Source organism: Mustela putorius, unplaced genomic scaffold (genome assembly GCF_011764305.1).
Source record: "Mustela putorius furo isolate JIRA1106 unplaced genomic scaffold, ASM1176430v1.1 tig00003858_pilon_pilon_pilon, whole genome shotgun sequence".
Lineage (NCBI taxonomy): Eukaryota > Metazoa > Chordata > Mammalia > Carnivora > Mustelidae > Mustela > Mustela putorius.
Genome location: NW_025422010.1, coordinates 40,061,379 through 40,084,459, shown reverse-complemented (window position 1 = coordinate 40,084,459; position 23,081 = coordinate 40,061,379). Strand labels below are relative to the sequence as shown.

Below are 23,081 nucleotides of genomic sequence, written 5' to 3'. Positions count from 1 at the left end.
GGGGTTAAGGGGTTAAAACTCCAGCAGGGACACAGTCCCACCTTCCAGGTCAGGCTAGGAGCAAGAAGGGGGACAGCCAGAGACCAGAGGATGGGGAGCTGGTAAATCGGGTCCGATGCCCAAGGTCACTGACAGAGTCAGCAACGTGAGGGAGCCCTGGAGAGGAGGGATATGAGCCCCCGGGAGGACACTTTAAGGTGAAGCAGGAGGTGAGGGAGGGGCTTTGGGGGAGGAGGGAAAGAGGCGGCAGGCAGACTTTTTCCCTATACTTCATTGGGGACCTTGGGAAAGAAAGTACAGACGAATGGCCCGAGGAGCCTCCACTTCCTTACTCCTTCCCCACCGAGGCCACCCTGGGACACCCTCATCCCTGGGGGTGAAGCACAGCTGTCCCCACACTGCTGTCCCTCTGGGTCCACTTACACAAAATAGCCGCCCCCGAGAAAGGCAGGGCATTCATCTTCGGCGGTGAAGGAAATGATGGGGAATAGCAGGGTGCACTTGAGTCCCCCACGGCCTCCAAAGAGGTCCCGGGGTGCCGGGTGGGGGCAGCAGGGGCTCCGGGGGGCACAGGCCTGGGGAGTGGGCTGCCGACCCTCTTGCTCTGGCCCCGCCCAGGTTCCACAAGCTGGAGAAGTGGCGGCGGCCCTTCTACCGGGTGCTGCAGGTGTACGAGAACGCGTCGGTGCTGCTGCCTGCCTTCTACAACACGCGCAACACTGACGTGTCCATCCGCGTCAAGTACGTGCTGGATGACTTCGAGTCGCCGCAGGCCGTGTACTACTTCCATCCGCAGTACCTGGTCAACGTGTCGCGCTATTGGCTCAGCCTGGGGGTGCGCGCCAAGCGCATTAGCACCGGCCTTATCCTGGCCACGGCCGCCCTCGAGCTCTGCGAGGAGGTGCACCTGTTCGGCTTCTGGGCCTTCCCCATGAACCCCTCAGGCCTCTACATCACCCACCACTACTATGACAACGTCAAGCCCCGCCCCGGCTTCCACGCCATGCCCTCCGAGATCTTCAACTTCCTGCACCTGCACAGCCGAGGCATCTTGCGCGTGCACACAGGCACCTGCTCCTGCTGCTGAGGGCAGCGCGGGTTGGCCGGCCGGCCACCCGGCGAGCAGAAGCACGCACCTCCTTTCCCTTCTGCGCCGGGTGCTACTGGGGGCGCCTGGCAGTCAGGCGGTCACTACCTGCGGCGTTTGACTTCCTGCATGGGTGGTGTGGACCCGGAGGCAGGGCTGGGGGTTCCCCCCATGGAGCAGAGCTGGCTGCGTGCTAAGCTCCTTGGCCTCCGCGTGGGGCGGCGGGGGGGGAGCATGCTGCCGAGCCACACCCAGAGATGGGGGGCCTGGGGGATTGCAAGTGAATAAAGCACATTTGCACTCAATTTTAGCATTCGGAAGAGCACACACTGCAGTGGCCTTGTCGCAGCTAAAGGAAGGCCCCCCAGGACTGAAACGAGGGAGACAGGACACGGGAGCACCGTCAAGATTTAACTCACTTTTGGCTTCCAGGGTTTTATCCTACGGCTTCAGCCGTGAACTGCAATCTAGAATCTCAGAGCTTACAGATCAATCCAGCAGCCAGACCTTCCCGTGAAGATAGAGTGGCACAGGGAGGTCCAGCATCTTAACCACAGTCACTCCAACGGATTGGAGTCCCTCAAGCAACACCATGAGATCTAATGCAAGCCCTATGTCTTAGCATCTCCGCTGCGACACCATGAGCTGGGAGCCGCGCTCTTTCACACACGTCCTCAGGCGCACACACAGTCCCGGCCCCTCCCGGTCCCATCCTGTGTGCGATCTTCCCATGAAAAGGACCAGCCGTTTGCACAAAGGTCTTCAAACCAATGGTATTGACTCAACCCGTGCTTCTCAATCTGCTTCCTCTCCTGTCTCCTTATTTTCAGCTCCGTTTTAACCAGGAGTTATTTATAAGATCCCTTCCTCTTTCTGCTCCGGAATCCTGCTACATTGTGTTCCTGGCCGGGAACTGTCAGCTCCGGGCTGGAAAGCACAGAGATGAAACCGATGAGCTTTGCAGATGGAAGTACGTCATGGCCTCTGACACCAGCATCACTGAGGGGCCCACGGGGAAGGCAGGACTTCCACATCACGCAGCCTGGCCTTCGCACACATGGACCCACAGAGCCTGTGCTTTGGAAGGTCAACTGGGCCTGGGCCGAAAGGGGTTAACATGGCATTTCACTTGTGAAGTTCATTCCCTTTGCTTTCCCCATGGTGTTTCCGCCATCAGTGTGGTCCCACCTAAGAGACACCCTGGTGACTTGCTTTAGGACCTAGCTTCACGGACTCGTGCTGTGTTAGTTCTGGAGGGACTTCAGGCCCCTTCCTCCCACTCTCCCTCCCTCCTTTTTCCAGAAGCCTATTTTGCTTGGGTCTGGGGGTGGGCTTGGGAAGACAGGGTGACGAATAAAGGCAGAGTCGCTTTCTTCTAGGGATGGCGGGCAGACCGTACACAGACCCCAGCCCAGCCTGGTAGGTGCCCTGAGGAGGGCGGGGAGCTGCGGGGTCTCAGCAGGGAGGGGGACCTGCCATCCGATGACTGTCTTTTATAGGCAAAGCAGCAGGTCCTGCCAGTGAGAGACAGGGGCACACGCGTGCTCAGCTCCAGGCTCCCGGTCCAGGGCTCCGTCCTTGACAAAACCACTTCTGTTTCGTGTGGGTGGGTGGCCACACTCCGTGCACAGCACTGTTCAGGATGGGACCTTCCACCTTTGTTCTGAGCCCTGGTCCTGACTTGGGCAGACCTCACGCTGTTTGTCTGTAGAGCGGGGAAGCAGCCAGCAGGACAACGTAGACCCTAGTGGACTATGAGCTTGGAAAAACCATGCGAGGGCAGGGGGTGACTAGGCTTTCTTGGGCTCTGCCTGTTCCTCCAAGGAAGGTACTTCTGGGGAAGGTTCCGGGTGGCTGAGCTTTCCAGCCTCACATTGTGGTTAATGGAGCCCAGCTCTTGAGACGGTGGCATGTCAGGACTGTGAGGCTCCTAAAGACCGTTTTGTCCCATTTAACGAAACAGGTCTAGAATGGGAACGTGGCCTGGGTCAAATTGCGTCTGGGGCTCTACGGAATGCTTGCTCTGGACAGAGCCTCCTGGCTAACACTTCTGTTCCAGGGAGGGCCGTGTTGGGGGCAGGAGCTGTGGCAAATCAGGCATCAGGGTTCCCACTGCCTGAGGGTGCCACGGGTTGGCGTCTGCCCCAGCAGGGCCCTCGTAGGAGCTGGGGATGAAACGCCATGATCTACCCCACAGGGGAATCATGGTCTCATTTCTGTATGTGGGTCCTAGGGCAAGTCTCTTTCCTCCCCACAGATCTCTTTCCTCATCTCTGCAACTAGAGCCTTGGGAAAGATCACTAGGGTCTTTACAACCTCTCATGGTTTTTTTTTTTTTGTTTTGTTTTTGTTTTTTTTTTTTTTTGAGCTATTCCTGATATAGGGCTCTGAGCCCCAAGTAGTATTTATTATTATAACAGCTAACATGTAGTGTGCTCCCATTCTGTGTCAGACCCAGCACGGAGCACCTTCTTTGCAGTTATCTCCTGTGGTCACAAGACCCCTTTAGGTAAGAAGGCTCCCATGGGACCAGTGAGGAGCGCCTGTGCCCCGACCTGTCTTAGCCGCTTCTTGGCCAGTGTCGCAAGGGCTGGAACAAGAGGGATCCTGGTGGAGGTGCCACTGCAGGGCAGTACGGGGCCCTGCTCTGGGGACAAATGCTCTGGGAAGGTGTCATGGGTCCAGGAGGTCGTCTCTGCTTGGAGATGTCCCCCACCACCATGCACCTTGGCAGCACTCAGCCGCCCATGGTCCAATGGGTGCCATCTGGGCACTGGAGGGAGGTGAGGTCATCTCGGCATCTTATAGGTGAGGAGAGCTGCCCAGAAAGAGTACCCGGTAAGTGACAGCATGTTGAGTGACTTGCCCAGGGCCCCATGGCCAGCCAGTGCCTCAGGTGGGACTCACCCAGTGTCCCGACTTCCAGGCCATGCTGATTCTCCTGCAGTCCATGTTTGTGGGGAAAACATGGTTTCCAAAGGCTCACTGTTTCCTGGGCATTGACTCAGGATGCCCCTACTGTTTCCTGGGCATTGACTCAGGACGCCCCCACCGTGTTCCTTGCAGCCCCAACACCATCTGCAGTGCAGACTACCAGTTAAATTCTTATTTAAGGGAAATCGATTCCCCACAAATAAAACAACCGTCATGTCTTCTTTGTGCTCAACCCACTGCTCCGGGGTTGAGAGGCAGCAAAACCAAGTAAATGACTCAGTGCTTAGCCAAGCAGAAGGGAAGGTGGCTCAAGGTCAGAGGCAGCCTTTGAGGCTTCACAGTGCTGCCGAGGCAACTTTGCCCGCTAATCACCTGCTGCTGCAGAGAGCAGAGAGCCTGCGGCTTCTCCCCTCTGCCCAGTGGGGTAGGGGCCTGGGGACGCACCGCCTGCCAGGCCTGCCAGGTGAGGGAGAGCACAGGGCTGGTTTCAGCCAGGCCTTCAAGGAGGAATTACAGAGCACTCACTTTGTGCCAGGACATTGCCTCGGTGCCGGGGACCAGCGATCCCGCCCTAGCCCCTGCCCTCCCGGGGCCCAAGAGCCCACCCGCTTCTCAGGAGCTGTGCTGGGAGCTGGCAAGTCTGGGCTCGGGGACAGTTATCAGGGGGAGAGGACAGGGCATGCCAGAGCTATTGCCAAAGCAGCAGCTGCTTCTCAGGCCTCATCCCTGACATTAACAAGGCAGGTGACAGGGATGGCCTCACTGTCCTTTCAAGTCCTCTCCTCCTGCGTTTCCTAACCTGATGTTCCTCCTGTCTCTGAATGCTCCTTCTCGGGCCCCTTTGTCGATTCGCCTTCTGTGAGGCTTCCTCAGTGGGGCTCTCTTCTCTCCGCAGGAGCGCTCCTGCAGAAATCTCATCTCTTCACGGCCTGTCTGTACGACTCCTGGGTCTCAGCCCCCTCCCTGGCAGGCGGGCTCTCCCTCCGAGCCTCGAGCCTCGGAAGCACATTCACCACGGCCTCTGAGCCTGCACTTGTATCTCCAAACTCATCATGTCCTCAAGGGGGCATTGTTGAAAGGACAACCTGGCTCCAAGTTTGCCTCTTACCATGTACCAGCTGGGTGACCTCGAGGGGGCTGCCGAAGTCCCTGGGGGCTCTGATTCCTTCTCTGAGGGGCAAGGCCAGGAGACCAGCCTCTCCGGCTGTGCTGAGGGACAAGGGAAGTATGGTCGGGCGATGCCTAGCACAGAACCCAGCATAGACTAGACACTCAGTGAGTGCAGCTTCTGCTGCTCCCCACCCTCCCCCAATCCTCCCCCGGTGAACAGCTCTCCTGCACTCACCCCACAAACCTGAGCCACCCTAGGCTCTTCCTTCTCTTTCACCTTCCACGTCAGCTCGACTGCTGGGGAGCCGCACCCCACCATGTCTGCCATTGAGGGGCTGCCACCAGGGGAGGGGGTCTGGCTGGAAATTCAGACGAGGGTCTTAGATGAGAAAAGAGTGAAAGTCAAAATCTGACACACAACCCAACTTCTGCACTTCCTATAAATATGAATATAAAATATAAGCTGCTCCTACACTAGCCATCAAAAAAATAATTGGGAATCTGAAACATTTATGAAATCTGTTTTGGCCTTGACACTATCAGATTTCTTTTTCTTTCTATTTTTGATTGGGATAAAATACATAAGACATTGAATTTACCATTTTAGCCATTTTTAAGTGTACAGTCCAGTGGTGGTAAGGACGTCCACATCGTTGTGCGACCAGTCTCCAGAATACTTTTCATGTCACAGAAAAGACTCCGCACCCAACAAAGGATGACTCTCATTTCTCCTGCCCCAGCCCCTTGGCAACCACAGCTCTGCTTTCAATCTCTGTGAATTTGTCTATTGTAGGTACTTCGTATTAGTGGAATCATACAGTATCTGTCTTTTTGTGACTGGTTTATTTCATAGAGAATCATTTAGGTAGGCACAAGCTGTTCTCAAATGACATTAACTGTTTTTAGTGTCCCTGTAATAGAATTCTGATCTTCCTTTTTGTCTGGAGCAGCTGTCCTGGGCCCTTGGTCTGTCTGTCCCTGCTTATGATGATCTTGGTGCCTTTGCGGAGGCTCAGAGCAGACCTGGTCTGCTTTGCTGGTGGTCTCTGCTGTCCTGGCCAGACAGTGTCCTCAGAGGCAGCAGTTCTGCCCACCTTTTTAAAGTCTTTAGATATTTTCCCCTGTGTAGTGTCTTCTGTTAACAACCCCCACCCCACCTTTTTTTTTTTTCTTTTCATTTCAAAAAAACCACGGAGAGGGAGAGCAAGAGAGAAATACACACTTTAGTCAGTGATTTAGCTCTTGGCACAAAAGCCAGAAATCAGTGACTGTCTTTCTTTCCATTTGGGGGATGGTTCCCTTGGCAACTAAGTAACTCATTTCCTTCAACAAAATGACTTGCTCAGCTTTGGGGTAAAAGTTTTATTTCCTCCGGAATTGTGGTTCTCAGCCTTGTGTGCATATACAATCACCTGGGGATCTTTATAAAATAGCCCCCTGACCCCCCATGGACTTCACCCTCCCAGAGAGTCTGATTCTGTTGGCTTAGGGATAGGGCTTCCTATCTTTATTTATTTTTTTTCAGATTTTGTTTTCATTTGAGAGAGAGAGAGTGAGAGAGAGCAGAACTGGGGGAAGGGTCCGAGGAAGAAGCAATCTCCGGAATGAGCAGGGAGCCCGATGCAGGACTCGGTCCCAGGACCCTGGGATCACTACCTGAGCTGAAGGTAGACGCTTAACTGACTCAGCCACTCAGGTCCTCTCTATCTTTATTTTTAAAAATCTTCTTGACTCTTCTGCGCAGCAGTGAAGATTCATTGCCCTGAGGCAGAGGGGCTGCAGGTTGACAGCCCTTTGGGTCACCCGAGGAGCTTTGAGAAATACACCTGCCACCCGCTGCCTGACCCCAGAGGCTCTGATCCAGTTGGTCTGAGGTATGACCGAGGTCTTGGGGGCTTTCAAACTCTCCAGATGATTCTGATACGCAGCCAGGGTTGAGAACCGCTATTCTAGAGCAGCTGTTCTTGAACTTGAACCCGAGTCAGAGTCCGAATCACTTGGAGAGCTCAGGGGCGGGTGCGGGGCGGGCTCCTGGGTCCCATCCTGGGGGTGGGGCCTTTCTGAGCCAGCTCCCAAGGGATGGTGATGCTGGTCCCTGGCCACTGCTTTAGACCTAACTAGCTTGACCCTGTTCTCCTACATTTTTTCCTCATTGGGGGTTGGGAAAAGCTGATTCAAGCCAGTGGCTTCGTAAAGGTATCAAATAGCTTTTCTTTTTCCGAACATTTTAAACACTGAAATAAACATGAAGAAATATTTTTAAAGTGAAGTCACATAGATTTCTTCTCCCAGGTTAGGAGGCTCAGAGTGTGCCGAATTGAGAATTTATTTGTGCCTGGAATTAGGATGCATTTGTGATCAGAACTAAGGGGTTGATGTCTCTGGAACTGGGGACAACCAAAACTGTGACCAGTTTTATGACCGGCGCTGGAAGCTGGGGAGGATCTATGCACCACCCTGCCCTCTCAGCACAGTTCCTGGGCCCCTGGGGGTGGAAGATGGGCGCAGTGATCTGTCCCTGCCCCCACCGCACCCATGGAAAACAAGCAGGAAGGCAGTGATGAGGAGACGTCCCATAGAAATGTCTGTGTGACCCAGGGACTAGGGGTCCCTCCCCATTGCGTTAGGCTCTTCCTTCTCCATCTGCCTTTGGAAAAGGCTCCAGTAGAAACCAGCTACCTAATATCTGCATCCTGCCTCTGTCTCCTCCCTCCCATGAGAGGCAAGTCCCCTGCCCCTTCCCTCTTCAGACGCCCACAAAGGTGTGGTCCCAGTGAGAACGTTCTCTGCACGGCAGCTCAGGATCCCGCACTCAACTGCAATGTTTACAAGACACCCTGAACACCTTGAAGACTTGTTAAGGGAGAATATGGCTACCATCTTGCCGAAATGAGGTCAAAGCACACCTCACTTCCCAGTACCCAAGCAAGCTCACTCAGCCCTTAGGTCGCTAGGGACTCAGAGGAAGGAAAATTAATTTTGAGCCCCTGAAATAGATGCTATAAAAGCTCTGTAGTAAAGACCAAATGCTTTGCTAACAGCAGATCCCTCGTGGCATCCACCTTAATTTTAAATTCAATTCTAGGGAACCTGATTCTGGTTTCTCATAATAAAGTGAACGAAGAGAATGACAACAGGTGCTAGACCCAGCAAGAAGTGGCAGCTAAAAGCCCAACAGTAACGCATTAAAAAGACCAAATCTTTACATCTCCGCAAACAGCAGTGATCGGAGGCCATTTAGTGGAGGGGCAGATACATTGCCACAACCCCGAGGGCAACAAAGCATTTTCGATCTGCTCACCCTGTGATGTCTGCAACCACACAGAGTGCAGGAAAAAACAGCATTCACTGTACTGTGTTTCAGAAGGCGGAGAAGCCACTCACCCATTTTGGAATTAGTTCCACCCCCAAAACTTAAAACACCGTTGTAGAAATCTTGGTGCTTCAAGGGTTAGCCCTCGGTCATCTTAAGTTCAGGTAGGTGCAATAGTTCATTTTCTGACAACAGAGGATACATGAGATGGGCAAAGTCACTCCTTTGTTTTTAAGTACTGTTCACACCCAACGTGGGGCTTGAACTCACAACCCCGAGATTGAGAGTCACGTGCTACACGGACTGAGCCAGCCAGGTGCCCCAAAGTCACTTCTTTGGACTCACGTGTTCCCTCTGACATTTGCTTCCCCTTCCCCTAAGAACAAAAAGACGAGAAGAGAGGGGGACGCACCCCTCGCAGCTCCCCTCCCCCTCCAAGGGAAGTGCAGCGTGGTGGCTGAGGGGCTGTGGGGGAGCAGGGAATTCTCCTTCTGCATCTGTGCTTCCACCTATGGTGACTTCCACCAGGTCCCAGGTCATGCTGGGACCTGGGCAGGCTCTGCAGGGACCCAGCCTGGATTTATCTGTGAATTTAAGAATATGAATGACCCCTGCCTCCAAGAACCTCATCCCGGCCCACACAGTTTTCTACTTTCCAAACACCTTCATCACCCATTTCTCACCAGGATTGGCTGTGCTCCTATGAGAAGGCTGGGGCAGTTAGGGGTGTCCCCACTTGACTGAAGCCAGGAAAGACGATGATTGCACACCCCAGGGCACTTGGGATTGGCAGTGGAGTTCTGGTGCTGGGCGCCCAAGCTGCTGGAGTGGTGGAAGGGGTCCCTGCTTTAGCCTCTGGGGGCTTTTCTGCTTTCTTCCTTCTGAGCTGGTCAGGCTGGTTGGCATCTGGTCCAGGCCTGGGCTGCACCCCCTGCCTCACGCAGTGTCCGGGTCTGGGGAGGGCTCTCTTGGGTATTCATTCCAGTGTCTGGGTCTGGGGAGGGCTCTCTTGGGTATTCATTCCTCTCTAGGTCCTGCACTCAGGGTACCCAGAGTCAGAACACTCGGTGGTTGTACCCAGTCGGCTGGAAGTGGAGACAGCTGTACTTGGCAGGGAGTCACCGAAAGCCACAGGCCTGAGCAAAGTGGGATTGTGGAGGGAGTGGACATCAGACCCAGTAATCCAGCCCCTAGTGCTGTGGCTGTTTGGGAGGAGGCCAGGGGGTTCCCAAGCGACAGATCCTACCAGCCCAGCCAGGAGCCAGCTCTCCCCTACCCTTCTTCAGCAGGACCCTTGGCGCTCACTGTGGCTGCCTTCCCTGAGCATGTCCTTCTGCCCCAGGTTGCTTTGGGGGACAGCTGGTCCTCCCTGGGGCTCCCACACGTTGCACAAATGTTTTAGGGATACGACAGGGTCATCTTGGTGGCCTGCAAAATTTTCTTCCTGGGCCCAGCCACCTTTCCTTCAGAAAGCCATACTTCTTCTTCCAATCTGTATTGTTTGAACTGAAACATATGTGTATGTATTATTTCTTTTTTAAACAACACTTCATGTAAATGAGCATAGGCGGGGTGTTCAGTGTCACAGTTTGGAGTCATTCTCCCACCCCCTTGCTCCCCAAAGGAAGCCATGACAGACAATGGAGGTCCGGCAGAGGAGCGGTGGAAACGTGGCTCCCTGCCTCGCAGCTGTGCACGGCGTCAGACAGGCTCCAGGTCATTTTCCAGGAAGCCCTGCCTCAGGGCTCCCATGAAGGCAGAGCAGTTTATCCCTGAGGGGTGGCACCGACTCAACCCGCGCGGCCTACTGCGTGTGGAGACAAAGTGGCCACGTGGCCGTGACCTCCGTGTGCTTCTCGGCCCCACGCCTCCCACGCTGTCCTCTCTCAGGAGCCAATCACATTGGATCGTGCTCCAGAAAGCCTTTCCCACTGCAGAAGAACCAGGAGACTGGATGTCATTTGCTGGGACATGGGGACAGGCGATCTGAGTGGAATGGACTGCAGCTGAAAACCATCCGGCCCTGGGTCTCCTGGCTTGTTCCCTCTGCTGCCCTGATCACTGCGGAGAGAGGTGCCCTGTGCCGCCAGTGGAGTCAGGAAGCAGGGGAGCCCGGGCTGCAGCCCTCCCCTTCTCTTCATGCAACCCGCGCTCCGGAGCGGGGCTCACACGCACCCCTGCAGCCCGCTGCCAGCAGTGTGCAGCTGTCCCCGAGGGATCCGTGCGTGATGACGGATCTCTCCTGAGTATAATCAGGGTACTTCTTATCTGTCACTGTGCTTGAAAGGCCCTCCATTTCCACCTGATAAAACCTGCCAGACAGTTCATCCAGCAAAGGCTCTTTGGCCGGGCTCAGAGACCAGAGCCAGGCCAAGCCGGGTGCGATGCAGCAGCGACACTCTGAAGGACACAGGAGGACCTGGAGAGGGGAACACAGGCTCGAGTCAGAGGAGGGAGAGTCCAGGAGGGCTGGAGGGCTGCCGGAGCAGGCGGTGCCTCAGATGGGCTCAGACCTGGAAGCCACAGAGACCTACCTACCGCTCTTCAAGCAAGGTCGCTGTCAGGGTCTAGAGTCACGTCAAAAGTCATCTGAGCACTAATTACCATCTTATAAACATTTTTTATAAAAGTTCTTTCCATGCCAATCTCCATTGGTTTGTTTAAAATAGGGATATATATGTAAAACGTATATACAGTTTTTAAAATTCATGCACAAACAGCCTGACCAAGGCTAGCCTGTAGAAAAGACTCCCCAGATCTGCATCTTGGGCAAGTCCAGAGCCTTCCTTGTGCTTTCCCATCGGGGAAGACAACGTGCAAACTCCCAGAGCCTGACATTTTCACGGTACCTCTGTCTTCAGACTCCTGCTGCTCCGCGTGATTTGGTTTTCTATCCCTTAACCAGCGTGGTACTAGACGTAGACCATTCCTTGATATCAGTGATCGGATCATGCATCCCCGAGGAATGCAGGAGGGGAGGGGAAAGGGATGGAAATCACTTCCGGATATGCAACCTCAAATGCCCAGCCTCCCGGTGTGGACAGGCTGTGCCACCCCAGCCTCAGCCCACCTCTCTGGCCCCTCCTCTTCCGACCCTTCTGTGGCTGCCTGCCCCCAGCTCCTCAACTCCCTTCAGCAGAGGACGTATCTCTGTGCATTTGGTCTCCCACCAAGCCTGGATCTCAGCTCACCTTTTACCTTCCTCTGAATGAATTGGCTGGATGCTAGCTGCACGATGTTTAAACGTTTCTTATTACAAATGTAAAATACCAGACCCTCAAGCAAGCAACTGTGGGATCCAGGGGTGCTGAGACCTGAGCACTGTGTTCTAGTCTATCATCGGAGGAAGCAAACCCAGGGCTCAGGGAAGCAGGAGTTTAGTAAATGTTTTTGAATGAATGAATGCATGTATCAGTAAGCTGGGGGATGGAAGTTGAATGGAGTTCATTTATTTATTTAATAAACATTTATCAAAGGCTCATGATGTGTTTTAAGTAAAATCCCTCGATGGCTCTGAGCAGAGTGGATTGGAGGGGGCAGAAGTGGTTGAAGACAAGGTTTTCTAATACCCCAGGGAGCCTACAATGGCTGTGGGAACTAATGTTTCCATGAAACAGAAAAGCCACCAGCCTCTCAACACTGCATCAGCTGTCCTGCTTCCAGAATAGGAGCTGGGTCATTTCAAGATCGCAGACTAGCTGGTTACCTTGGGTGAGACATTGGAGACACGCGGTGGTGGGGAACCACAGGTGGGGACCAGAGCTTCCAGGACACACGCTCGAATTGCTCGTACTTACATGTGCTCTCTACACCCTACTCGCCCCAACACACACAGTTGTGTTTGGCTCATTCCTGTAGCAGGTCTTGAGGGTCACATTCATACTCTAGGAGGCACTGGGGAACACATAACTTCCTTGAAAGGGAGCACAGGCTGGTGGAAGAGAGAGGGATAGAGGTAGATTGAATTACAGGTCCCCATTCTTCACCCCTTGGTCTGTCCACATCCTTTGCTATGAAATGTTACAGCCCTTGCCTCTGAACCCAGCCACGGGTGTTGCTGCGCGCAGCCGACGATGCTAGCAGACAACATGTAAGGGGAGGGCTCAAGTGTGCTCGCAACGTCAGAGTCACCCTCTTGCCCTTCCACCACGGCCACGAGAAGAGCCCAGAGGGACCCACCCAGACAAAGCTTTCCCTAGCCAAGTTCGGCCAGTCCTGCAGGTTGACACAGAGCTGCCTGCTGAGCCCAGGGTAAGTAAGTCACCCCAGCCAAGCTCCAGACACGTGGGAAAGAATGCTTACAGCCCTGAGTGTCTTGTGGTTGCTTGTTATGGAGCAACAGCTGGCGGGTACAGAAATGCATGCGACAGCTCTCATGTCAGAGTGAAGTAGGGCTTGCAGACGGAAAACACCAGGGAGGTCTTCAGCTGGACTCGTGTTAACTCCCCTAAGGGGGAGGTTGGGTCTGATTACAGAAGGTCCTCCAAGCTAGAGGAGTTAGAAGTCGTGTTGGGGACATTTGGGATTCTTTTGGCAATGTAGCATCTGAGTGCCCTTCTAAAATGTGAGGAGAGGACAGCTCCCCACATAAGAGTTGAAAATGCCAAATACTCACTTTCCCAGCCTCCTTTGCAGTGAGGTGTAGGCATGTGACTTAGGCTCAGCCAATCAGATGCATAAGCCCCAGACTCTGAGTAGGCAGAAGGCAGCAGAGGCTCTTCTGGCGAGGGGAGGTGCCAGCAGGGACAGCAGGTTGTGCCCAAGGTTGGTCCAGACTGCATGCCCAGACCTGGTCCTGGGAGCACGAGAGGCCTCCCCAGTCAGTCCAGTTTCAGGCTTCCTTTCTAGGATGTAGCCCCTAAGACCACTTGGAAATTCTGAGATCTCTTCCCCAACACTAACTTTTCAAACAGTAATTTTTCTGCTTCAACTAGCCAGTGTTCGTTTCAGCTGCTCGCAGTCCAGAATCTTGGCTGACAAAATTTGCTTGTGCTGAGGTGTAAGGGAAGGTTTTCACACTGGGAGGAGACAGGACCAAAGGCAAGCTTTGGGAGAATCCACTCAGCAGCAGGAGGAAGCACTCAAGGGGGAATGAGCCTGGGGCAATGAGATCATGTGTGTGTGTGTGTGTGTGTGTGTGTGTGTGTGTGTGTGTGTATTTGTGTACATACACAAATGGCTCATGGGATAAACAGCCCCTTCCCTATAATCAGAGCTTGGGGATTCCTGTAATTACCATGTCTGCTCTTTGTGTTTTTATCAGTACATGAGAAACCGATAGGAGTATCAGCGTCATCAATGAGGGAACATAGCCACCCTGCCCAGTTTAGATTGGAGAATGCTCAACCTAGGTGGAGGGCGGTGGACAGAACCATGGCCTTCCCTGGGATCAGAGTGGGTCTGAGAAACCTCCTCGGAGCACCCTTTCCCCGCCAACCCCACACGGGGTCTTAACACCACGGATCTGGGGATGAGGTCAGGTCGGTGTCCAGGCTGCACTCTGGGGCATACGCAGATGGGCTCTCACCTGGACATGGAAAGCCAGCAGATGGGCCAGGCTAGTAAGAGAGATGGGGTGGAGCCCTGGGCCAAAGCACTGCCCTCTCCGGCTGCCTGGCTGTCAACCCCCTGCCCCCACGCCCAGCCCCGGCAACCACTGCTCTGGCATTACGTCTTCTGGAATGTCACATAACTGTCATCAGACAGAAGTCAGTTTTTTCTGGCTGGTTCTTCTCACTTGGTTTAGTGCTTTGAGGTTTGTCCAGAATGTAGCATGTAACACTGCTTCTCCCTTTTTTTTGGCTGAGTAAGTATTAGCCAGTTGATGGGCATCTGAGTTGTTTCTGGCCTTTGGCTCATACGAATAAGGCTTGTATGAACATTCACATGCGGCTTTCATGTAGACATGTATTTTCATCTCTTTTAGGGAAACACCCAAGAGTGGAATTTCTGGGTTGTGTGGGAAGTGTCTGGGGAGCTTTAGAAAACAAGTGCGAGCTCTTTTCCAAAGTGGCTGTACTGCTTACCACTGCCACAAGCGGTATGCGAGTTCGAGCTGCTCTGTGTCCTTGTCAACATTTGGTGCCATTTCAGACCCTGTTCTCTTAAACATTGTGTTTCAATGCCATGGATGCTCGAAATGTATTTTGATTTCAGTTTTTTGAAGAAGAAAAAAAAACCAGCCCAGTAAACACTTTCTTGTTTTTTATCTGAATTGGCCCTTGTGCAAAGTGAGCGTTTTATTTATTTATTTATAGTTTATCTGGACGGGAATTATTTTCTGTGGTAATCCTAGTAATTTCCCTGTATTTAAAGTCTCTTTCTAAAGGTAGAATTAACAAGAGGTCAAAGCACATGCTGCCAGCAGGGGGCGTGCATCACCCATGATTGAACTTCACTCTGCTTCCTTCATCAGGACTTTGAGCGCATTTGAGGATGTCCCTCCGCAGAACAGGGGAGGAGGTGAAGTTGATCTTTCCTGGGCCATGATGTTTTGGGTCAGAGATGTCTCCCCGTAGTGGGGATGCGGGTGGCTCCAGAAAATGAAGCTGCCACGGACTTTGGGGAAGGGAGTGAGTGCTTACCGCTGCTCAGATGTCCTGCATCTTCTGGGAGCTCAGGCTCAGGGTCTGGGCTCAGCGCGGAGCAGCCAGGTGGTAGGACATGGAGGTGACAAAGGAGCAGCGTGTGAAACATCTCATGATGGCTGCAGACCAGCTCCCTTCTCCTTTCCAAACCCCATGTCACGCCGTGGCTGGGGAGGGGGTGAGCAGTCCTGGCTGACGGTCTTTCCTCCTCCTGGTCTGGGGATAGAGCTGCTTTCTGGCTCTGGCTTTTGCTGCAGAGCCTGGAGCTGGCTAGTGCTCTTCTCTGGCCCTTGGCGCATTCTGGTGGCCCCAGGCTGGGTCTGGTTCATGCACAGTCTGCCTGCACCTGCCATCCAGCGTCCTAGCGCATCCCGGCTCGCAGATGGACGGCTGTCCAAGCCAAACCCACCCACGAGGGCCGCTGGAGCGTCCCCTGCTGTCGGGTGGCAAGCGATGCCACCTGGCCACTGTATGTCATCCCAGGCAGCACTCAGGGCCCCGTCCTTCTTCCTGGATTGGGTCGAACCCTGCCTTTCTGCAGTCACCGCCCACAGTGCTAAGACTGCCTTTTTAGGCACACAGACCAGTCTGGAGCTTGCTCTACGGGACGGTCGTTTATAGGGGAGGCCACGTCCTCTTCTCTAGGCTGAATGTGCTCAGAATGGTATCCGTTCCTTGCGTTTTCCTTGTGCGGACAGTGGGCCTTGTGTTTGTGGTTGTTTCACAGGCCTGCCTGTAACGTGCTTGTGTACACATGTGCCTACATCTGTCCAGCGGATGCTTACGAAGCCCACCGTGTGCCAGCTGTATGATAGGGAAGCCTAACAGGGAATGGGGAGGCATGACCTCTGCCCTCCACAGAGCTCGTGGCAGAGAGAGGCATGGGGAAGATGGTCAAGGAAACAGGCTGTTACAAGATAGTCCTCCCAGGAACTTGGAAGCACACAGACAATTCCGTGGTCTCTGATGCGCTGCTGTGAGCTGGGCCCCACAGAGGGAGGAGGACACGTGGAGCCAGTCTTTGCAAATAGGAACCAAAGGAGGGCTTCTGGAACAATCTGAGATGATAGCAAAGCATTTACCTGTCACGCCCCTGACCACACACACACACACACACATCGTGCCAAAGAAGAGATAAACCCTGATTAGGAGTCACAGGCCTTTAGTAAGCCCCTACTCTGTTCCAGAGGCTTCTGCTGATTGAGCGCTTTCTCTACATTCTCAATATGCCTTAACGGGTCATTTTCCCTCTTCCACAGATGGAGAGCCAGGCCTTGTCCGAGGCCACACGGCCAGCAGGTGCTGAGCAGTTCTAATTCTGTCCGAAGACCTCATACTGCCAAGTCAGAGGGATGAGTTCCAAGTAGATATGAAATTTCTAGCATTTCGGATTGACACAGCAATCTTACAACTCGGATTGTAAGAAATCTTAATAAAATCTTAATTAAGTGCCTTAATAAAACCTTCACAAAATAAAATAAGCAAGGAAGAGGAGTCCGGCGGTCCCAAGAGAAACTTTTCTTGGTGATCAATGGTGTGGGGAGGGTCCTCCGGGCCCTGGTTCTCTTGCCCTAGCTCAGAATCCCCTGTGTGGGGCTGCACTTGGAGAAGGAAGGGCCGAGGGGAGTGGGCTCTGAGGGTTTGTATCATTTCATTTGAAAATGCAGAGAGCAACGTGGGCAAATGGAGAGTTCTTGTTAAAACATGCTGGTTAGGGGCGCCTCGGTGGCTCAGTGGGTTAAGCCTTTGCCTTCGGCTCAGGCTATGATCTCAGGGTCCTGGGTTCCAGAGGCCCGTATTGGGCCCTCTGTTCAGCGGACAGCCTGCTTCCCCCCTTCTCTCTGCTTTCCTCCCTGCCTATATGTGATCTCTCTCTCTGTCAAATAAATAAATAGAATCTTAAAAAAAAAAAAAAAAACCAACAAAAAACAACATGCTGGTTAACCGTGCCTGGCCTGGCCCAGCATGTGGGGGGTCCCCCCCAATGTGGTGGGCCTCTCCAGCGTCCATGGCTCTGGCCTGGCAATGCTGGGAACTCACGGCTCAGAAAATGCTTTGTGGATTGTCAGAGTGCCACTCTGAGCAGTGTCTCTGAAGGGCAGCAGGTCTCTGCCCGCCAAATGGTCTCTTCCAGAAGCCAGCAGTCTCAAGGAGACAGAAGCAGAGAGATGGAACGAGAAGGATCTAGTAAGAGCCTTGCCTGCTCCGTAAGGTGAGGAGAGGTCATGAATAATGGAGAGAAATGGAGGCTGCAGACTTCTGGGAGCTTGGAGGATTGGGGGCCCGCCCTCCTCAGGAAGGCCTCAGGCCCTGGGGACGTTGTTCACAGCCCTGGAATGCTCAGAAGTTAGGGGGACCTCCATGGGGGAGGCTCCCAGCTGTCCCTGGGGTGACCTGGAGGGGCCCCAGGGGGCCCCCTTGCTGTGAAGCCAGGTGGGAAAAAGATGCCAAGGGCTTGATGTCACCTGATTCTCCCTGAAGGGAGGAGAGGGGGTGGGTAAGGAGGAAGGCCTGCCCTCCGTCCCCATGAATAAGGGATAAGGCCCGAGGAGAAACCCCGGGGCAGGTGCAGGAGGAGGTGGCTGATGACTGGGGGACAGAGAGAGGGGCCAGGGACAGGCAGGACAGAGATAGGGCACTGAGGCTCCGTTCCGCTGCCAGAGAGGAGAGGGGGCAGGACCAGGCTGTGGACACAGGGAACCCAAGCCTGGGCTCTGGGCCACCCAGAGGTGGGCATGGAGGTCAGGGAGAAAGACCTCGGGGCCAAGAAAGTGTGAGAAGGTGGGCGCTGTGAGTCCGCAAGTGCCGAGAAGGGCCAGCCGGCAAAATGATGCCCCAGAAGAAAAAGAGGAGAAAGAAAGACATTGACTTTCTCGCCCTGTATGAGGAGGAGCTGCTGAACTATGCCTCGGAGGACGATGAGGAGGAGCTGGAGCACGAGTACTACAAGGCCAAAGGTGCGGACGGAGGGCCGAGTGGGGCACACGGCCCTTTCCCGTGCACGGAGGAGGGAGGGCAGGTTCCAACGCAGCCGCATGCCCGGCGGCTGTCCTCCATCACCGCGGAGTAACGGGCGGGCGTTCAACCATGGTCCCCTGTACAGGGTCAAGGCCAGCTGCCCTCAGACACAGATCTCAGTGGCATGGAATAGACTAGAACCGCAGTGCCCACACTCTCCAGTCCTATACATCCCAAGAGCCAAGTGCCAGCCCGGTCTCCGCCCTGCAGCCTGATGGCCCAGAGCCCCCTGTTCTGCTCAGGCAGAGGGGTGTGGGGTGTGGGGTATGGGGAAGAGGCGTGACCCCTCACCACCTTCCCGGTGGGGGTAGGGCCTGCTGCCACCCTGGTGATGGAGAAGGGGTCTGGGGCCCATGTGGGGAGGGCATTTGCTGCTCTAGACCCTGGGGCTTGTCCTTCCAGGCTCATCCTCCCCTGTGGCTCACGGGGGCTCCTTCAGAGCAGTAACCAGAGACGGCTAGACTGGGGATCCAGGGGTTCATTTTGGCCTGAAGAGGAGTTTTGTTGGTTTGGTTTGGTTGTGTGTGTTTGTCTTTAAAATGTTTTGAAAGATTTTGCCTGTGAGTGCCTGTAGGCTATGGACGGCCAGTTTGTCACAGTCTCCTCTGCTCCCTATCGCTCAGACTAGATCTGTTTCACTCACTGATGCTGCCTGCCTGGTCCCTGAAGGCATTACATTCTCAGGGCTTACTCCAAAGTGGCTCACTAGTTCCTGGAAGCTCCAGATTCATTCATTCACTCACCTATTTGTTCATTCACTCATCCATCCATCCATCCATCCATCCATCCATCCGTCCATCCATCCATCTGTCCCTCCATTCGTCCGTCTGTCCGTCCATCCATCCACTCATTCATTCATTCATTCATTCACCCGTTCATCCATTCAGTAGAAAGATGTCTATTGAATGCCTGCTCTGTGCCTGTCCATGGGCTTGTTCACCCAACCCTTTCTCCCTCTTTCTATCTTGACTCTGAAAGCCCAGCTCAGGTTCCCCTCTTCCATGAAGACTTCCTTAATTCCAGTCCACCATAAGTTCCTTACCTACGTCCACTTTTTCATGGTTCTGTTGCTTCACATGAGCCTGGTGTGTTGGGCTTCTAACTTCTTGAACCTCGGCCATCCTGTCCCCCATGAAGGCGGGCCCCCCCTTTATTTGTCCTCACTCCTCACCCAGCTCCCAGCACAGACCCAGGCTCAGAGAAGGTGGTCATCACATGAAGGCAGTGGCTCAGAGGAGGTTCCTTTCCCAGCATGGTGTTCTGAGTGCCTCTTGGAGTGGGGGGTGGGCATTGTGGGAAGAAAAGGCAGGCCTGGAGCAAGTGAGGCATTGCCATCTTCCCCCAGCACAGGGTACTGCCTTGCCCCAGTGCAGGCGCCCCAACTCAAACCGGTTAGTGGGGAGGGGACTGCAGCTAGTGTGCGTGTAGCACCCTTGACAAGCACTCTCAGCTTCTGGGGTGTTCTCCCCAGCACACGTGGCTGCTGGGGAGTGCATTCTCAAGTCTCCGGGAGCCACCACCCTGTCCACTTCTGCTCAGGCTCTGGGTGCCTGTGTGACTATCTGATCCCTCACATGTTTGCTCTTCTTTTTACCCTTTGTGAAGTCCTTTTACTTTCAGGCTCACATTCAATCTTGAAGATTCCCGAGAACAGTCAAGGCAGATGGGATTAGTTGTATTTCACAGGTTAAGGACGGAGGCCCTGGCAACTTAAGTGACTTGAGCAAAGTCGCAAGTGGGAGAGAGAACAAGAAGTTCAAATAACCTTTCTCAAGGCAAGTCCCCACTCCGTCCTCAGGGCCGCCACACAGATGACACTGGGAGTGCCAAGTACATGGAGAAGCTCTCCACTCATACTAACCTATGTAACCTTCACAACTGCCCAAGGTTGAGGTGGCATTCTTGTCTTCTTTCTCAGATGAGGAAACTGAAGTTAAGTAACCTGCCCAAGATCACAGAGCTAGTAAGTAGCAGACTCAAACTTTGAGTCGAGCTGTTCTGGTTGGTCCTTGCTCTTGACTGTGGTGAAAACACTTGGAGCGGAGCAAACCACAGGCTCTTCAGTCAGGGCAGGACACTGGCAGTAAATGTGGGTGACACTAACAGTAGTCACACACCAAACCTGCCATGTCACTGATATTCTCTAGAATGATTTGTTTTCTCTCGCCCTGAGCTCTGGGTTGTTGCATTACTGGGAGACTCTTGGTGAGTGTGATGGGGAAGGAAAAGGAGAAAGGCCTACGTTTCCCTCTCTGTTCCTCAGGCCACCTCCGGGCTACACTGGAGTTCACCAACAGCCGGAGGGAGCAGAGTGGCTCCCTCAGTGCCCTGAGGGAAGGCTGAGCCCAGGGCACTGGTCTCTTTCCTAGCTATGATAGGACCCCTTAGGGGAAGAGAGTGACTTATATCAGAACCTGAGATTCGAGGGATCTTGGAGGCCATCCTGCACAAACTTCCAGCCCTGGGATGCTCTCCTCTGGTCCATCCCAGACAGGGGTTGCCTAGCAATTTGGGGGTACAGTATCCCAAGGCAGCCTCCCTGAGAATGTTGTTAATGGGGATAATGGCAGGCATGATGATGATGCAGTTGATGTTGACGATGGAGATGCTGATAGTTATGATGGTGATGATGTTGACAGTGACCATGAAGGTGATGATGATGATAATGATGACCATGGAGGAGATGATGTAATGGTGATGATGCTGGCAGTCTACTACTTAAGGAACATAGATCTTTCATCTCACTGTGGAAGGGGGTCTGTAAGCTAACTTCCCAGAAGTGGAAATACTTGACTCAGTGAGCATGAACACTGGAATTTTTGTTTCATCTGATTTAATCCTTCTCATAATCCTTCAAGGAAGAAATTATTCCTGCTTCAGAGATGAGGCCATTGAGACTCTGTGGGAAGTTTAGTTGAAATCACACAGCCAGTAATGGTAGAATTGGGATTCAAATATTGGTCAGTTTAGTTCTGTTGTCTACATTCATTTCATTGATTGATTCATTCATTCATTTGCTCATTCATTCCCCCAGGTAATTATTTATTGGGCCCCTCCCGCTTGCCAGACTTGGGGCTAGAACCCTATGGTGCCCTCAATAGTTCTTTGTGCAGCCCTGCGCACTTTGTGTCCTCCCCTCTGGAGCCAAACAGAATCTTGTGTTTTCCACAGGATATTTGGCCCCCACATGATAGTCTCTTCGCTATCTGAACTGAGTTTTTAATTAAAAATTTTAAATTGAAAAGTAATGTATACATAGTACAAAGCTTTTCCTAAAAGTACTGCCTGATGACTTTTCAAGTATGTGCATGCTTGTGGAATGAACATTCAGATCAGGACATGGAACTTTTCAAGGCTCCAGAAAGTTCCCTCACTCTCCTTTCCATAGGTAACAGCTCTCCTGGTTCTATCGGTATGGGTTAGTTTTTACCACTCTTGAGTTTCAGATAAACAAAACCATACAGTAGACACATTTTTTGTATCTAGCTCCTCTTTTTCACTCAACGTTCTACCTTCGAGATTTACCTGTTTTGTGACTTTCTAGAAAGTTTGGTCTTTTTGTGTCCTATTGTATTTTATAAATACATCATTTATTTAACCATTCTGTTGCTGGTGGGCATTTGTGTTACTTCTAGTTTTTAGCTACTAGGCATAAAGCTGCTATTAATCTGGTCTACATCTTTTGATGGACACATGGACTCATTTCTTTTGGATTTGTAACTAGAAATAGAATCACTGGGTCACAGAGTGGGCATATGTTTAGCTACTGGTGTTTGTACCAATTTACACTCATAACCAGCAATGTGCAAGAGTGCCAGGGGCTCCACATTCTTGTCAACACTTAGAATTGTCAGTCTTTTTAGTTTTAGCCATCCTGGTAGGTGTATGGTAGTATCTCATAATTTCAATCTGCATTTCCCTGAGGAATAATGATGCTGAGCACACTTCCATATACTTATTGGCCACTTGGGTATCTTCTCCGAGGACATGCCTGTTTACGCCTTTTGCCCATTTTCCAACTTTATAGAAATACAATTTTATTGAAATATAATGATCCCCTAATAAAATGCACCTATTTTAAATGTGCTGTTTGATGAGCATTGACATACACACACATCTGTACAACCATATGGCATTTACATTATTCCCAGAGGTCCCTGTGTCCCTCCTCAGTCAATTTCCTCTGCTTCCAGTGCCAGGGCAACCATGTTCTGCTTTCTGTTAAAGTAGATTAGTCTTTCCTAAAGGTTCCTGTGAGTAACATTATGGTGCATAGAGTTTGCATCTGACTTCTTTTCTCGGCATAACCTGCTCAAGATTCACCTCTATCGCATATGAGGGTGGTTCATTCCCTCTTGGTGCTGAGTAGTCTTTCATGGTACAGATATACCCCAACTTGTTTATCTGTTCATCTGTGGTTGGAAATTTAGGTTGTTTCCAGTCTAGAGCTATTATGAATAAAGTTGCCATGAACATTTGTATGCAGGTCTTTGTGTAGACATGTTTTATTTTTATTCCCCTTGGGTAAATACCTAAAAGTGGAATGTCTGGATCTTATGGTAATTGTGTGTTTATCTTTAAACAATTTGCTGCCCATTCAAAAAAGAGTGTGGTACCTCTTTTCCTTATTGATTGTGTGAATTCTTTATCTCTTCTGAGCCTGAGTCCTTTGTTAGGTGTATGCATGCCCAAGTATCTTCTAGTTTGTGACTTGCCTTTTCATTCAGATAATGGGCTTCATTTCAGTAAGTCTTAATTTACCAATTTTTTTTTTATGGCCAGTGTGCTATTTAAGAAGGACCTGTGTGCCCTTGAGGTAGCTTCCTCATTCCTCTCGCACCCCAGACTCTCCTTTTCTCCAAGCCATGCATCTCCAGGCCTCTGTGTCTTCTCTCATGTGATGTGGTCCTGGAATTTCTACCACGCTGCTCATTCTTCTGTGGACATTCAGTTTGGAAATGTCCCTGCGTACGTGCAAAGCCACGTGGGCAACTCTTTAGGTCCTGGAGTTTTCCCAGGGAGGAATCCAAGG

At 52.4% G+C, this 23,081-nt stretch overlaps 2 protein-coding genes across 4 annotated transcripts in view; both read left to right on the top strand.

Annotated features, from left to right (window-relative positions):
* The window catches only part of ST8SIA5 (ST8 alpha-N-acetyl-neuraminide alpha-2,8-sialyltransferase 5), a 62,152-nt gene extending 50,227 nt beyond the window's left edge, over window positions 1-11,925 (top strand). For both annotated transcript variants that reach the window (XM_004752212.3, XM_004752211.3), the window contains one exon: window positions 619-11,925. In XM_004752212.3, the coding sequence (XP_004752269.1) occupies window positions 619-1,087 (469 nt within the window). In that variant the 3' untranslated portion in view covers window positions 1,088-11,925. The remainder of the gene's footprint in view (window positions 1-618) is intronic.
* Window positions 11,926-17,858: 5,933 nt separating this feature from the next.
* Window positions 17,859-23,081, top strand: part of LOXHD1 (lipoxygenase homology PLAT domains 1) — a 149,584-nt gene continuing 144,361 nt past the window's right edge. For both annotated transcript variants that reach the window (XM_045065773.1, XM_045065772.1), the window contains exon 1: window positions 17,859-17,988. In XM_045065773.1, the coding sequence (XP_044921708.1) occupies window positions 17,859-17,988 (130 nt within the window). The remainder of the gene's footprint in view (window positions 17,989-23,081) is intronic.